This window comes from Camelus dromedarius, chromosome X (assembly GCF_036321535.1).
Source record: "Camelus dromedarius isolate mCamDro1 chromosome X, mCamDro1.pat, whole genome shotgun sequence".
In the NCBI taxonomy this organism is placed as follows: Eukaryota; Metazoa; Chordata; class Mammalia; order Artiodactyla; family Camelidae; genus Camelus; species Camelus dromedarius.
In genome coordinates this window covers 82,355,549-82,373,877 of record NC_087472.1, presented here as the reverse complement: position 1 = coordinate 82,373,877, position 18,329 = coordinate 82,355,549, and the positions used below count along the sequence as shown (strand labels likewise).

Below are 18,329 nucleotides of genomic sequence, written 5' to 3'. Positions count from 1 at the left end.
CAAAGGCAGACTTAGGAACTCCAGGTGATTCCCTAGAGGCTGGCTGTAAACAGGGGTGTCCAATCTACAAAATTCAAAGGCATGAGAATCACAGAATAACTCAAAGTTGACCAGGAGAGTTCCCAAGACATCCAGCTTTCTCCAGTTACAACAATGGTTTTATTCTTACATAAGTTTTAAAACCAAAACTCATTAGACTAAGAGGAATTGAGATGACTGATAGTTTTCATTTGACATAAGCAATACTCCATTGAACCTCACTGCACTTAGGAGTTTTGAAAATATACATAACTTCTAAAAATCATCATTTAAAAAAAATCACTCTACATCACCCCTACTTTAAATAAAAGATATTACACCAAAGTAGAGCTTCCTACATTTAAAAAAGGCAGAAAAAGAGGTATGCAATTTCCTTTTAAGTTACTCATTCTTACAGAAAACTTGCACTTTAATTCTCTGTACTGAGCTTATCTAATCACCATGATTATTTTTACACCATAGATGCTTTCCTGAAGAGGTGATTGCAAATCACATTGAATTTTCTGTGTAGTTGAAGAACTGGCTATTTAATGTAATGACAAATATTTTATACGAAGTGTCACTTTCTAAATTTACCCTAAATTTAAAGTGCAGATTTCAGAAAAATCATGTTTTTAATGTGTCTGTAAGTGATAGTCAAACATAATTTCAGAAACCCCAAATTTTGACTTAAAGGTCAACAAAGATTGTATCTTAATTATAGAAAAGAGGCATGACAAATGTTTATTTCCCCCAACCTTTCATATACACACTCCCATTAAGGCAACTTTCAAACTTTTAATCAGGAACACAAACTATTAAGACTAGACGAGGAAAATTAAGGACAGACTATTCAACTTGGAAGTGAGTTTCTATTCCCCGGGTAGAAGAGGAAGATGTAGGAGAAGGAAAAATTTTTCCTCTACCCCTGTAGGTTCTTCCAGCTGGTCTAAGAGTTAAATTGATGCAAGACAGATTAACAGGAGAAAACCCAAATTTAATTATGTACCTATGGGGGTTCCATTAGAATATGAAGCCCAAGGACAAGTTGGGCAATTGAAGTTTAGAAGCCATTGGAGAGAAGGAGAGGCGGGGATAGCTTTGGGATTCAAAAGGGAGGAAGGCAATTCACATGGAGATGGAAAAACAAACGTCTGGTAAACACATGTTTGCTGGACCAGGCAGAGACAATGGGGCGCTGAGAGGACTTTGGTCTCCCCAGACTGCAGACTGCTCGACCACACTTAGCCCATATTCTCTACAGATATCTCTGCTGATAGTACTCTTCCTGGACCAGACCCTTTAAATTCTTTTAGGTGGCTGAGGGGGAGGTACAAAGAAGGACTTCCTGAGTCTTTTGTTTCTTAACAACCAGCCCCCAAACAGACACATTTTGGGCGTGGCAAGTTTTGTTCCCCTGCAATGTCAAGCCTGTTGTGCTTTGGTAAGGGTGGCTGCAGCCTACCCAGCCTTTGCAGGCTGGGAGCTGTGAACAAATGTGTGAAGACAAGCTGAAAGGAATTCTTGCTTAGCAAACCACAAAGGGAGCACAGAGGACACTGGTGATTTGCTAAGCATTTCTATCCTGCAGCCTAATGCCATGAGCCTGCCTCTGACTACCCCCAAATTCAAAGTGGACTGATACCAATGGGAAGAGTTACTACAGCTAGGAAGGTTTTATACCTGACAGCAAAAGTGCTGTGGCTGTATCACACATGCCTGCTCCCCCTGGCTCAGAAGGAAAGGAGCAGTGAAAGGATTCACGTCTAATAAGCAAAAGAAACATTCTTTTCTTGTTAAATCAAGGAATTGATTTTTTTTTTGTAGGTGGATGGGTGGGAGAAGACAAGCAAGATCGTCTTAAACTTATCTTGGATTTCTAAGTATTAAAACCCCATGTTCAAGCTGAACATGCATGTTATGCTCAACAACCTGACAAAAGCATAGCAGGAGGGGAGCCAGTGTGCTTCTTACAGTAAGGAATGTAGAGAACAAAGTAAGTTTTCATTTTAAGGAGAATCTCAATTTTTTTTTTATACAACATGAGGGACTTTTGGGAGCTGTGGTAAGAGATGGAAAAGAAGTGTCAGCAGCTGAGAGCAATAGAGGAAGAAATACTGTAAGAAATCCACAATGCCACGGCAACTAGTGTGACGTGAACGCCCATTTATAATGAAGTCTGGCCTACGCAGGTGAAAGGAGAACTGAGACTAGAAGGGGACGGAGAGCGGCCAGGCGTGCCGACGGGTTAGCGAGGAAAACCATTTAAAGGAACCACATACAGGAACGCTTGGGCGGAGGCTTCTGGCTGAGCATCTGTGCGACTGGGTTTTGAAGTTCTGAGGACTAAAAGTGGTGCCCCCAAACCTCCTGGGCACAGGCCCTGTTCAGACTAGAAAGTGATCATGTGTACAGCAAGCAGTTTGCATTCAGAGAAGCTGAGTAACTTCAACCCCAGTTAGTAAATCACACATCAGTAGGTCAGAGAAAGGTCTAAGGATTACTTGTCTCTCCGCGCCGAGGTGATGCATTGTGAGGCCGTCTCCGGGAATCAGGAGAGGAGAAAATTCCAACTCTCAGTGTTGAACAGAGCCAGTGAAGGCAGGCAAGGAGCCAGGAGTTGCATTTACCTTGAAAACTACTACTTCTTTCTAAAGTACTTTTAATTTAGGGGTGAGAGGCAGAAAAGAGAAAAAAACACTGAAACATAATGAAAGTTTCCATATCCTCTCACAGGAAGAAGAGGAATAAAAGGGAAGATGACAGGAAAAAAAACCCAGAAATTTGCATGCATGCTTAAATTAACGCCTGTAAGGAGGCAAAGCATGAGAAATAGAACATTATGACAATGGGTCTCAACCAGGGGTGATTTTTGTGCCCCAGGGGATATTTGGCAATGTCTGGAGACATTTTTGATGGTCACAATTGGGGGGAAATGCTATTGCCATCTAGTGGGTAGAGGCACAATACACAGGACAACCTCCCACAACAAAGTACCTGGCCCCAAATGTCTGTGGCTATTGAGAGATGCTGTACTATGACGACACACCTTCCCTAATTTCAAAGGATTATACAATTACTTTTTACACAATTTCATGTGAAACTGCTTCTCCAAAGCCCACAGTTTCCACTATAGGTCACATGGCACCATATATTCAAATCTAACCTGAAATAACCAAACATTTTTGACTTAGGTTATAATGATTTCAAAAAGAAATGCCTACCAAGTAAAGAGAAAAGTACTATTAATATAATGCTAACATTTTGGGAAACCCAGTGCCTTTGGATCAATGCCAAGAACTATGTGCGAGACAGAGAGAACAAGGGAGGGAGAGAATATGACAATATTCCTGGCTAGATAAAATAGATGATTAAATAATCTGAATTTTTCTAAAAGGAATGATACATTGCAATGGTCTTCTATTTTCTTTACTAAGTATAAGGGAAGAAAACTTTATCTATAGAAACTAAAATCTACATACAAATGAAATCTACATACAGACAAGTCACTGAATAAACAATCTCTGAATGAGAATAGCTAATAGGCTGCTTTATTAGCAAAAATAGAAACAACACATCAAGTGAAATTTTAAATTATTAGCCTTGTGATATGTATTGTTATTAAAGCTTTATAATGACCACTACATTGGAAAACTATAACAAAGTTCTGAATGAAACTGCTTCGGGTTACCTAAGTTACTGGAGTTATATTAGCAAATCTTGTTGACAAAACCTTCAAATATATCTGGAATCTGCTTATTTACGACCTCCTTGCTACCGCTCTGGCTCTGCCAGGCAGGACCATCTCCTGTTTCCCTGCTTCCACCGTGGAGCCATTATTCAATACATTACCAACAAAGCAATGTAGTCCTGTTACCCTGGAAAGTCAGACGTCATCTGTCTTCATTCAAAACTCCCTGGTGAATCCTCATTTCTCTCAGAGTAAAAGTCAAAGTCCCTTCCCTCCTTTTCTCTCTAATCTCCTCTACTAGCCATTCTCCCCTTTCACCTCAGCCACACTGGTCTGCTGGCTATTCTTCAAACGTGCCACTTATGCTTCTGCCTCAGTGCCTCTGCACTGGCTGTTCTGTAACCCAGAACCCTTCTCCTTCAGACATCAGTTAGCCCTTTCTCTCTTCCATCAAGTCCTTGCCAGATGTCAGCTTCTCAACGTGGCCTGCTTCAATCACCCTATCTATAATTGCAACCCCTTCTCCAGAAGTCCCTGCCACTTTGGCTGCTCTCTCTTTTTTTCCCCTGTAGTCCTTTTTTTCACCTTCTAACCTACTACACAGTAGAATTATTTATGCTCAGTGAGTAGTATCTCTCTCCCTGAAAAGAAAGTCAGCTCTAGAGGGACAGTGATTGTGTCTGTTTTGTTCACTGATGTAGCTCTGGTTCCTAGAATAGTGGCCGACACACAGTAGGTACTCAATACATGTTTTTGGACGAGTGTCTTAAGAAAAATATACCCAAATTCAAAATTACCAATGAACTAAATTTGAGTATTACATTTATGCATGCAAAATGTATTACAGACTTCAGGTACTGAGATATAAATGATATCGACAAGTATGTGTGCTCTTGTGTTGACAGTTTGCTTCTTAACTCAATGCTGAATGGTGCCTTTTCTGGTGGTTTCCTCTTACTAATTTGCAGTTTGAGAATCATTCCTTTCTTCCCTTCCTCAGCATGTTTCTGCATGCTTCTTCAAAATTCTTTGACATGTGCCTTAGAGATAATAAGGTAATTTATTAAAATTCAATGCAAAACTCATTTTGAGGCTTTGCACACACTGTTCCTGTTGCTTGAACTGTCCTCTCGTCTCCATGTAACTACCTAGTGACTCAAGGCTAGACTCAAATCTAACTTTCTCCATGAAGTTTCTCTGATTCTGTCTTTAAATGATATTTCTCGCTCCCTACCTTGGATAATAATTATCTGTTTTGCCTGTCTGAGAAGATGGCCACAAAAAAGTTTTCCTATCCTTGTGCATATATGTTGCTCCTCCAACTAAAGGTGCAATCTATTTTTCCTCTTCTTGAATCCAGGCTTCTCTTGTGACATTTTGACTAACAGAATGCATAGGACATGACAGTGCCAATCCAGGCCTAGGCTTCAAGAGGCCTGGTAATTTTCACTTTTGCTTGTTTCAAGCCACAGGACACTGTCCTGCTAGAAAGGGTGGCCATGTGGAGGAGGGGGAGAGGGAGGGGGAGAGGGAAGGGGATGGAGGGAGGGAGGGAGAGAGAGACAGAGACACAGAGATGTTCTGAATGAGAAATGAGAAACTACAAAGAGGGCCCAGCCAGCTTCCAGGTGTTCTATCCACTTCTGCTGAGATGCCAGAGAAGTAAGTGAAGCCACCTCAGCCAACAGCCTGTGAAACAGAATCGAGCAGTCCCCATCAAGCTGTGCCCAAACTGCAGAATTGAGAGCATATAAATGGCGACTGTTGTTCAAAGTCACTGTGTGTTGTTCTGTAGCAGTTGATAATAGATATATTGCCTCATCTCTCTACTAAGAACATCATGCCTTTAGGGCTCCAAGCACAGTATACTGCATGAAGTAGGCACTTGGAATATTTGTTGAATAAATCAATCAGAATGTAAATGAGAAGGTGAAGCACAGTACTCAAATATAAACTACTCTGGGATTTTATTTGGTTTTAGATTGTCATTATATCAAATACCATGGCTAATCAAAAGCTGACTATATTACTGAAAGTATTACAGTAGAGTATGTTGTCAATCATTATTTATTATAAGATGTTGATATAATTACCTTTCAAGAACAGAATTCAAAATAAAATTGCTTCTTACAACTCAGTAACAAAAGCCAAAAAATTTGATTAAAAAATGAGCAGAGGATCTGAATAGATATTTTTCCAAAGAAAACATACCGATGGACAATAGACATATTAAAAGATGTTCAATATCACTCATCATCAGGGAAATGCAAATCAAAACCACAATGAGATATCACTTCATATCTGTCAGAATGGCTACCATCAAAAAGACAAGAAATGACAAGTGCTGGCAAGGATGTGGAGAAAAGGGAATCCTCATACATTGTTGGTGGGAAAGTAATTGGTGTATCCACTATAGAAAACAGTATGGAGGCTCCTAAAAATACTAAAAACAGAACTACCATATGATCCAGCAATTCTACTCTGGATATTCATCTGAAGAAAGCACACTAATTCAAAAAGGTATGTGCACCCTCATGTTCACTGCAGTATTATTTATAATAGCCAAGATATGGAAACAATCTAACTGTCTATTGATGGATGAATGGATAAAGATGTCAGGTATACACACACATACATATATGTGTATAATGGAATACTACTCAGCCATAAAAAAGAATTGAACTCTTGCCACTGTGACAACATGGATGGATCTTGAGAGTATTATGCTAAGTGAATAAATCAAATATAGAAAGACAAATACCTTATGATTTCACTTATACACTGAATCTAAAAAACAGGACAAATGAACAAACAAGACAAAACTCATAGACACAGAGACCAGAATGGTAGTTGCCAGAGAGGAAGGGGGTTGAGGGGGACAAAATGGGCAAAGAAGGTAAGAGATACAGACTTCCAGTCATAAAATAAATGTCATAGGGATATAATGTACAACATAGTGACTGTAGTCATTAATATGATACTGCATATTTTGTAACTCTGTATGGAGACAGAGGGTAACTAGACGTATTGTGGTGATCATTTCAGTGTATACAATATCAAATCATTATGATGTACACCTGAAACTGTTATATGTCAATTATATCTCAATTTTAAAAAACTGCCTTTTTTACAAAAGTATTTTTAACACTATGCTACTTTATGAATTAAGGATCTGTTTTATACATTTTCAGCTTTCAAATTGTCATTTTGTCATTATATATAAGGAGATACATTTTACTCTGTATATATTCATTTTCTCATATTAATTAAATGCAAAAGAATAACAGCACACTGCTATCACTGACAATTTTCCTTTTATCTTTCTATACTTCTTATTCTCTTTGCATGATTGAAGAACACTTCCTTTTAAAAGTGCTTTGTATCCATGGGGTTGTTTAGTGTTGAGTGGCAATAATAACAATATCATTTTCCTATCACCACATTTGAAAAGAATAAACTATTTTACAACTAATTTACACTAATGTGTATTTTGTACATTTCTCCAATGATTTTTCATTGCTACTGGAGCATTCCACTAGATTGGTTTGGAATTGCTCATGCTTTCCTCAGCTTTTAATCACAAGAATTTCAGTTAAAATTTCCCGAACGTTATAGAAAATTTAACTAAACTCTAGTTGATTTTCTTAACCATTAAAACACATCGAAGAAGTCAGGCCTTTGATAATACATCTCGAGGAAAGGAGAGCACCGTGTCTGTGGTGCTGCGGGTTAGAGAGAGGCCAGTGATCAACAGAGGCCAGCAGAGCGGGAAAGTGGGAACAGGGCCAGACACAGTGCAGGGGCGCTCAGTGACTCAAGGCCCAGAAAGGGGCGAGGAAGGCCCACTGGCTTCCTTCCTTGCATGCCCCCATGTTCGGCCCGGCACCCTTATGAGCCAGGCACTGACGTTCTCATGAACTCGATACTGGGCTCAAACAAGCACAAAGACTGAATAATGGTAATATGCATCTTCTTAAGGGTACAAACTATATTACATTTATAATTACGATTTCAGACCATGTTTAAAAACAGTCTGCAAAGAAAATACAATGCTGACTATTCTACACTGCAACATTATGAAAACATAAGTGTGTGGTGAACTTTTACTATATAAACCAAATTCTGATTTTCCCTCCAATTAACTTAGTATAAGATATTGTTTGGTTCTTCCTATTTATTGGGTTTTCCATTTTTCTCTTAAACACAAAATGGCAAAAGAGGAATAACAGAATTTTACAATACTTATACATTTTAATGAAAATAAGGAAATTGAAATGATAAAAAGTGTTCCTATTAAGAATTAGTACAACTCTTCAAATATAAACCAGTTAAGCAAATTTTTATTTGTAAGTAAAATTAACTTGAAGATGCTGTTCATAAGAACATTAAAGAAAAATTTCTGATTATTATCATTGCTATAAGTCAGTTTCTATCCACAAACATTAAAGTTAGTGATAAAAATGACTTACCTTCACATCCCTGTGAATTATGTTATTATCATGACAATAGCGTAGAGCTTCCAGTATCTGTCTCATGTAATGACTGTAGAAAAACAAAAGAAAGCTAAAACTGTAAAAAACCTTTTATTTTTAAACCTTAATATACAATGTCCATTGCTTGTAACTCCCACCTTCGTATTTGCTGCCCTCGAACACTTTTTGTTTGAGTAGACAGGACTAGTGGAATGTGTAGCTCAGTGATGAAAAAGTTGGCAGACTCGTAAGTTTATGAGCTTATGAAGAAATAATGTGTTCTACATTTTCTAAGATATCTAAGTCAAAAGAATTTCACACAGTTCATAAGTAAAATACCTCTGCAAACCACAAATTCAAACTGAAAACATGAAAAACAACAGTTCTCTGACACTGAGTTAATTCCACTTAGTTACACTGGATTGCTATCAGGTGACCAGTGCTCACAGCTACACCAAGGATTCTGACTAAAGGGGTAGGAGCCTTTTATCTGCCAGCAGAGAGAGGTTAGCTCTCTGTCTTATTTCCATTTAGCTCTAAGGACAAACAAGAGAAAAGAACCCCCTTATGTTGACTTTTTTTTTTTTTTTTTTGCAACATAATCAAAGTTTAGTTGGGGTATCCTTGAATAAAGCAGAGTTCTTCTGGGCCTAAGTCCTAGGAAGTCCTAGGAACTCCTCAGAGGCCAGCAGGGTCCACCGAGGCTCCTCACTGGGTCCAGATGAAAAACAAAGGAGGAGTTAGCATTTTAAAGGACAGTCCTTAAAATATGGTAACAAGGTCAACTAGCCATAGGGTGTGACAAGAGTAGTTCATTCAGTATTGCTTCAGAATTTACTTCAACCTCCTTCCCTCAATTCTAAAGTTCTTCTATAATCCCACACTTTTTCTTTCTCTGAGGGTCTTTTTCATCTTTCTTCCCTTGAATTTTACTCCCTTCATATCTGTCCTTTCCCCCCATTATTCCTCTTGCCTTCTCATTTCCCTCTTGTCCTTCCCAACCAGCCATGACACAGAAATGCAATATACATAATATTATTGACTGTATGGCATTTACTGAAACTAAATAATTTAATGGTACTTCCTCATGACCTTGTGTGTGCGCTTGTGACTCAAGACCAAAAAAATTTTCCCCACTCCTGCTGTATAATTAAAAGACGTTTCCATCAAGTTACTTCTTTGGTATGCTACTATCTAACCAAACGCACATTAATGTCCCTCTAATTAGCATATGCATTATTTCATGTATTAGAATTGATCTGAAGGTTCCATTTCTAAAATGAAAGGTAGGGGTAAAAATCCCCCAGGTCTTTGTTTCTGTACTTATTACTGTCTCCTCACTACTGGGCTCTAAGCAGAAAGAGCTAGGCTCATGAAGTCCTTAGCTGTGATGTTCAATTTTTCTTACTTCGCAAATACACAGAGAGGTCGTGGTCATATACTCTTTGCCTGGGCCAGAGCAGCTGTAATTAAGTTTTTGTTCAAGTCAGGGATTCTTAACTGGGTGGTATGGCCCATTCCTGGTTCAAATTAGGCTTTGGAGGATCTGTGATCCCCTGAAATAGCAGAGACAACAAATGTGAAAGTGCTTTGTAAACTCTAAACCGTGCTACAAAAGTTGTCTATTATCAAATTCAGTCAAAGATTTCAGAACAGCCTACTTGTGCATCTAGATGTGAACACTGGAATGGTAGGTATGTTTAAGCTAGGTCATGTGTCCAACTACTTTGGATACTTAGTCCTGAGACAGCCACTTATATCTTTAATCTGAGGAAAACTCTTATCTCAAAGCCTTATTAAAAAAATCAATGAATGAGCATTTTTAAAATCTGAATATCAGAGTATTCAATTACTTGACCCAAATATACGTACATGTTAGAATCTCTGGGGTGTGTGGAGGGAGGGTAGAATTTTTTTCTTCCCAAATATTATAGATTCAAACTGATCTTCCTCCACCTTCCCAGTCAGGACCCTGGGAGGCTGTGCATGAGAACAGTGTGCAAGGAGAAGAGAGAGCCTAAATCTACCCACACGTTCCAGAGAGTTGCTGACAAAACGTTAGCCCAAAAGTTTCATTTCATGAAGCATCATGGTGGCCTATGCTTTCAGAGAAACTCAGCAATATCTATGTTTGTCCCCATCCCTAAGGATCAGAAATGGTAACTCCATGGGAAAAAGAGCTGGCCAGCAATCCACTCACTTCCTTTGGACAGAAACATTTTGGGGGTGGAAGAAAAGAAGGGCGGTGACTCAGTCTACTCTCTTTGGCAACTCTGGGTAAAAAGACCAACGCTCTTTGCTAGGCTGAAGAAACCTTATCTCTGGAATTCCCTTAACAGAACATCCTTGGCTAAGGATTACCTATGATAAATAGAACCCAGGATCCCTGAGGCATGGATGGCTTCCTGGAAGAAGTCATGTAAACTGTATGACTCTCTGAGGTATACAATGGAGATGTTCCACAATTGAAATGCTCCCCTGTGTGTGTGACATCTCACAAACCTCATGTAGAGACCTCATCTATTCTGGGCCAGACGGGCACTCCAGATGCAGGGAGGAATGAAGTGAGGAGCTGCCCTTAAAAGGCCCAGATCTCTCTCTGCTTCAGCTGAGGCTTTTGATTGCTTTTATCCTTATAATTGTTTAATAAAGCCTGCTACTAGGTAAGACTCTCACTTTGATTTGTGAGAGTTTGATTTGATAATCTGCCCCTGTATGTTAGCTCACTCCACAACTCACCACCTCTGAAAGAACAGAGGGGAGCACTAACGGGGCTGTGAGGACTGAACGCGGTTTCCTTCCCTGCCGTGCTTTGCTACTCCTCTTGAAGCTCAGCCAGTTGGAGAAAAACACAATCAATTTGATTACTTGGTGTCTCAGAGTCTCCTGGCAGTTGGTCTCACTAGAATAACCGATGCAAGCTGAATTTCTGAACAGTGCATCACAGAATCAGAGAGGGGAAGGGACAAGTCATCTGGTTGGACACTGTAAACCAAAGGAAGGATTTACGTGCCCTTGTTTACATGGTGGCTGGTACTCTGCAATACGGCACGTACCTAATCATACTTTCTGAGGCTGCCCACCTTTGTCATTTTTTGGAAGGGTTTTTAATAAGTTGTGTCAAGCCTCTCTGCAGTGTCACTTACTGGTCCCAGTAGTACTCTTCCAGTCCATTCTGGAAAGTTCTTTTCATAAACCACCATTTTAACAGCAAATATGGGTAGATTTTAAAATCAACAGGCTTTTATCTTGATGTATATAAACATCTATCTTCTCTATAAATCTCAAGATTGAGAGATCTCAAGTGATCTCACTGTATGACATCACCTCTACACACTACTATTCTCCCCATTCTAACACCTAGCACAGCGGCAGAGACAGGCTCGAAGTTAAGGAAAAGCAATAGGGATGAATGGGGAATAAAGTAAAAATGATACTGGTTTAACATCAACCCTGATAAGTCTATATGCCAGGTACTGCATGTTTTTGCGGTTCAAAAAGGAAAGTCATCTTTCTCCAGCGAGTTTCACTGTTTTGCAAAATCAACATTCTGAAATTTTAGTTTTTCCCTATTTGATGCTGCTGTTGAAAGATATCAATATGGGAAAGTACAAAATTCAAATTCTTGACATGCAAAAGTCTGAGAGTTTCATTTAGTCAGATAAAGTGGTTTACCACAATGCCATAAGAAAAATCAAGATAGCACTGGCTATTTTTGGTATTAAAGAATGGTTTTAATTCTGAAGCACAATAAAAAATAAACAGTTTGAATTGTGAGAAGAACTGAAAACAATATAAATGGGATTTTTTTTAAAAGAAGAAAACTCTAGAATGTGCTTTAGTGAATGACACAAAAGAAAAAAGGATATTTAGCCTCAGTTCTACCATGAATAATATCAGGAGTTTAAATAAGTAAAGTCAATATATATAAAATCTCATTTGCTGCTTCTTCCTAGCTCCAAGAATACAAAACAGCAGCTACCTAAAATTGCGCATATTCTTTATCTTGTGTTATAGCTATGGCTGCTTCACCTCCTGAGAGGGAGGCCCTGGCTCTTCAGCTAGAAGGCAGGGCAAAGAATTTGAAGAGTGTTAAGGCATTCTTAGCTCAAAGTCGCACGAGTAGTGTCTAAGTTGTTTTCAGTCATATCTGTCCATTGTGCCACAATTGTAAAAAGAATGATAGAAGGGAAAAAGTTATAATCATTTAACGGTATCTGTCTCTCAAATGGTAGAAAATTTTAATAAATCCTAATGGGTGTGTAGGTTTGAACCCTTCAACATTATAGTTGGCTGAGGAGGGATGCCGTATCCTATGTATTAAAAGGCAACCTACTGGAGTAGGTATTTGTGATGTGATTGAGTATCACTAAAGCAGAAAGCTGTGCTGCTCTAAATCTGTCAGCAAGTGGCCCATGCATGGCTCCTGTGATTTTTCATATTAAATCCTTACTTTGAGTCACTAGTTCTTGTAAGAACTCCTCCACTTAGAACAATGGTGGCCATCTGACTGGGAGATCACACACTGGCCTGAAGCAAATGTATTCAGCAGAAAAATTGTGCTTTTATTTCTGTTCCTTCTACTGTTCTGTGCTTTTCCTCAGATTAACTGGTCACATAACAATTTGCTATCACTAAAGGGCAAATTGAAGAACTAATCAAGCACATCTGCCAAAAAGCAAAAATCAAACACAAACAAAAAACCCAAGTTTAATTCTAGACAGTTTCTGAGCTATCAAATTCCTCCTTGTATAAAGGTCATCAAAAATGGGAAAGATAGCAGTAGTGATGTTAAACTGTAAGCTCATATAAATACATAAATTTATTGTTCAGTATTTTGCATTTCCAGTCACCGTCTGGCTCCACTAAAGCACATTAAAAGAGACATGCTCCTTGTAAGAAAGAGTGCCAGTATGGTCGTCATCAGTTCAAAGAGCAGCCCACGTCATGTGATTTCTCTGTCATTTCCTTCTTTGACTTCTCCCTTGACTTCTGGGGAGTCCATACAAATTACTTACCTGGCTACAGCTTCACTGTATACAAAACCAGCGTCAGCTCGCTTTACGATCTCAAAACACAGATCCGCTCCATCCATACTATGGAGAAATGTGAAAAAGAATGTAAGAAAAGGAAATTCTGGGAAGAAAACACTGAAACTGATTACACTGCAACTAAATTATTAGTTGACTTACAGCTAAAGGTTGTAATAAATTATTTAAATCTTTCTTTTGATGAAAAATAGACATAAATCATTAGGACATTATAACCATCTTAACGTTGAAAATCTATAGGAAAATAAACAGGAAGAAAAAGCAAATGGTAGCTTCAAATAACAGAAGGTATAGAAAATTGTCTGTATATTTTCTTTAGGTTATAACAAAAAGTCTCAGGAAAGAGAAATGTTGGGGGTTGTGGGCATATTTTTGAATCAAATTCTGAAATTATCTATATCTAGTCACATCATGTAATATTTTAAGAATACAACAAGGATTCTAAAAGATTTAGCTATAGTTATCACCACTAAATGGGAGTTCAAGATATTTACTGTGAAAGGAAAAAAATTAGCTAATCCATGATTTATTTTTGTTTATACTTCCATTACCAAAGTTAATCGCTACAAACATATTCTAACACGCTGATGTGTTGGTGACAGTGTTACTACCTTGCCTCCAAACATAAAATGGTTCTCTAGTTCTCACCAGGTCAGTAAGGCCTCTTGTTGTCTCAGCCATACTGTGCTTCTCCCACCTACCCCGTCCAATGACTTTTCACTCTCTAGGCATATTAGTCTTATTACTATTCCCTGAATATACTATTCTTTTTTTTTGCCACATGCTTCTGCATTTATTGCTTCTCACCTTCAAAACCTACTTTAATTCAAGGTTCCATTCCAATCCCACCTTCCCTAGGAAGCCCCCTCAATGATTACCAGCCACATTAAGGCCTTCTTTTGCTTAAATTCTTTAACAACCCTATAGAGCCCATATAATAATAACTAGCACTTACATAGAAACACATTTATGTGTACACACGAAACTTTTGCCAGATCATTACATACATTAAAGAATAATTAGCTAATATTTTCATAAATGCTGTAGGGCTTATAAAGTGATTTCAAATCCAATATCTCATTTATTTAGTAGCTCAGGCTCTAAAATATCTGTTGCAGGCATTACACTGAGGAAAGAGAGACTTCTAGAAGGGAAAGCAAAGGAACTAACTGTTCACTACTATTACTAATAATTAATAACTCATTAGTTAATAATAATAATGAACAATCATTACTAACTAATACTACTATTTGGCAAGCACCATGGGAAGCATTCCTCGTTATATCTCCCTTCATTCTTACATCACCCCATGAGGTCAGCATCCTTCTCATTCTCAACTAATTTGTCTAAGCGAGTAGACAAGTATGTGACAGGGACAAAATTCAAATTCCTATCTCTATTCAATGCTCTTTCCATTATCTACAGTTACACCTACCAGGTGTGTAAGGAACAAATGTACATATTCAAGATCAACAGTTCAACAACAGTGTAAAGTCCTAAAGAACAAATATATTTTATACTTTCAACACAGTCCCACCTAAAACCCAGAATACTAAGCACACAGTTAATATTTGATGAATGATTATATTACTTAAATCTTGGTGTGGTCTTACATAAATGAAAATACTTTTATATTTATACAAAGCTTACAAATTTTACCTAGTTTCCATTTCATAGCTAATGTCAAATAGAATTCTCCAAATTAATTTTTATGATGGCTCAGTCTACTCTGAAGTATGGCAGTACCCATTTTCTTGTCATTACAAATAAAGCCTGGATGAACATGACCGCGTCTTTGTGAACAACCCTGATCATCTGCTATAGTACAAGTCCTACAAGCGGAATTGCTAGAGCAAGGGGCATATACAATAATACTTCAAAAAATTAAAAAAAAATTTTTTTATTTGACTGAGTTATAGTCAGTTTACAATGTTGTGTCAATTTCCGGTGTAGAGCACAATTTTTCAGTCATACATGAATATACATATATTCATTTTCACATTCTTTTTCACCGTGAGCTACCATAAGATCTTGTATATACAATAATACTTTAGATACACACATTATTAGACAAATTTTACCAACTTATACTGCCACTAGTGAATGTGAAAATGTTCTATCTTCTACCTTGCCTCTACTCGGATGACTATTCTTTTTAATCTTTGCCAATCAGATAGGAGGAAGAAAAAGTCACTCATGATTGCTCTCATTTGCATTTTCTTAATTACTAAAGAGGCTGAATAGTCTTCACTGCTTTGTATTTTGAGGGGAGAAAAAAGCACCATTTTTAAAGCTGGCTGCAGTTTAGGCTGGTTGGTTATCTATAAGGACCAAAATCACCTCCTAATGAGGGAATCACAGTTTTCTTTAGGCATTTTTCTCTTTTAATTGCAGAATGCAAGGATAAGCACTATTCAACTTAGATAAGAAAAGAGGCAAAGGAGAGCGGTAAATTGATTGTATCATAGAGCAATAAGAATCCGTAGAGCTAGAGGAAGGCTTTTTTGGAGGCACCTGGAAGGGGGAAAAAAGTCTTGGGGTGGGAGAAGATAGTAAAGTGGTGACAGGCCAATACTTAAGGAGTGAAACTGTCAGTGAGCAGTAACTGGAAATCACTTACTGCCCTGTGCTACAATTACCAGCATGAATCGATCCATTTTTCCTGGTCATATCCGAAATACTAGTACTTGAAATGACAATTTCTACATGTGTATACACACATACAAGTGCACTGTTAGCTTTCTACTCTTTCTCACTGTCTGTTCTTGTATCTAGTCCCATATCATTATAAATCTGTAGTAGTGTATTCAAATATTTGGCAAAATAAGTCTCATTTCATTATTATTCTTCATCAACATTTTCTTCTTAATTTTTTCTCCCAGTTGAACTTTGAAATCAGTTTCTCAAGCACTAAAATCTTTTTCTATCTTGGCTGAGATAGCATTACATTTATAGATTAACTTGTAGAAATGAACATTTTCCTAATATTCTCATCGATGAACATGATACATCCCTCCAATTCCTTTTGTTTCTAAGTTATAGTTTTAAGGCTTTCTTCATACTGGTTCCAAATATTGATTGTTCAGTTTCCCCCACAAGGCATTTTATATGTTTAGTTGCTATTATAAATGGGATCTTTTGGCCATGACACATTTTCAAATACAATGGTTCATAACCAGGGGTACCAAATCACCTGTGCAACTTTAAAAATATGCAGGCATGCTCTTTGAGGGATTAGTCTGAAAGTTATTACCGTGCAAGTAATTTTCTATTATTAAAGCTATTTAGTTATTTGTAACATTGACATTAAAGTAAAAGAGGCAATCCATTAATTTTAAATTTTATGATACAGAAATAAAAACTAAAAATACTATTATTTATGCAAATTTTATTCATCACAGAAACTTAAACTATACATATTCATAACAATACAATCCCAATATAATAACCTCAAAGAAAAGCTTGATGTCTCAGTTCTTTGATAAACTTTATTTGATAATCTAATGCTTCAAAAAACAATTATAAGGCTTCTTTTATTGCTTTTCTCTTTGGTTTCCAATCTTAGGGTGTTTCTGGACCTGCCAAGAAGCTTCAAAAAGCATGTTCTGAATTTTCCTAGTTGGCTCCATTCTGAGGGAGTGAAATGAAAGGGAGAAAAAACACTGCTATGGAAGAGCATGGGGGAATGCTTCCATACTATATGCAGAAAAAAACTACTGGAGGTTTACTTCGAATTGTGGAAAGTGGTGAGATTATGAATGATCTTAGCTGTCCCCCCTTGCATCTGAATTAAAAAATTTTTCTAATAAACATGCATTACTTATAAAATTTTAAAAACGTATCCAAAAACAAATGCTACAAACAAAACAGAGCACAGGTCTAGAGGCTCAAGCTATGGCTGGCTCTATGTTGAAGGGATTAGAATATATTACCCCAAATATGCCACTTCAGCATAGGATTATTTTCAGCTGAAGGCAACTGAAAAACAGCAGACACAGGAAGAACTCTCCACTCTTCTCCATTCTGTCTAAAAACAGGACATAAATTTTCCTTCATAAAGGTGACATAAATTTCCTTTTGTAAAGGTGTTCCCCTCTCCTGTACCAGAAAGAAGAAAACTACTTTTATCTGCATAACAAACCTTACTAAATAACTATTTACCATACATTTCCTGGTCATCTTTCAACAATTTACCCTCAACCTCAGGTGCCCAAACTGTCCCTCTTTCCTTTGTCTAGTGTCTTCATTTTATCTCTCTTTGTTAAAATGGTATATAAGCCTCTGGATCTAACTGCCTCTGTGGCTTTTGCTTTTTTTTTTTTTTTCCTGTGAGCACTACCCCCTGCCCCCACTGCCATGTGCATATGAAATTTTTTTCTTCTGTTAATCTGTCATTTATCAGTTTAATTTGCAGGCCTTATGCACATAATGTAAGAGTGTAGAGGAAAGGTTTTTTTCCCTCCTCTATGATGTATTCTATAAAAGCAGAGAAAGAAGGGGCTTGTAGGAGACTAGCACCCGATTGTATGAAGAAGTGCTTCTCAAATTAACTGCGGTAAAGGACTAGTTTTTCCCCCTCAAGTATATTAATAACTAATACTTTATAAAATACAAAATCATGCACTATGATTTCACAGCAATGTCAAATTGCTCTAATATTTTCTAGATGTTTATTCTCAATTTGTTCTTATCTCATAAAGTGGTAATGGCTGGTAGACTGGAATTTGTCTGCAAACTATTCCTCGAGGAACACTGTAACAGACAGACCAAATCTGGATTTCTCTAAGTAACATTTCTTCTGAAGGTGACAAAAACAAAACTAGATGAAATTAAAAAAATTCTTTTCTAAGCACTAAAGCATTAATAGGACAATAAATGAAAAACTACCTAGTGAGAACAGAGAAAGGATTAGAGCTCAAAGAGGTGAGCAAGAGTGGCTTGTCCTGGGGAGAAGGTGATGCTATGGAAAGAAGGCTGCTGCGGGGAGGGGGACTTCAGTTTGGGGGAATTTTGGAGAAGTAGAGGGGGGCAGTCAAATGGAGACTGACAGGGTCTAACTGCTTTTGCACCAGGGTGATCCAAGACAAGAGACAGAGC

General features: G+C 37.7%; 1 protein-coding gene across 15 annotated transcripts in view; it reads right to left on the bottom strand.

Moving 5' to 3' along the window:
* CASK (calcium/calmodulin dependent serine protein kinase) overlaps positions 1–18,329 on the bottom strand; it is a 314,683-nt gene that overhangs the window by 155,055 nt on the left and 141,299 nt on the right. For all 15 annotated transcript variants that reach the window (XM_064483255.1, XM_064483254.1, XM_064483258.1 and 12 more), the window contains 2 exons: positions 13,200–13,277; positions 8,179–8,251 (listed from right to left, as the gene is read on the bottom strand). In XM_064483255.1, coding sequence (XP_064339325.1) covers positions 8,179–8,251; positions 13,200–13,277 — 151 coding nt within the window. The remainder of the gene's footprint in view (positions 1–8,178; positions 8,252–13,199; positions 13,278–18,329) is intronic.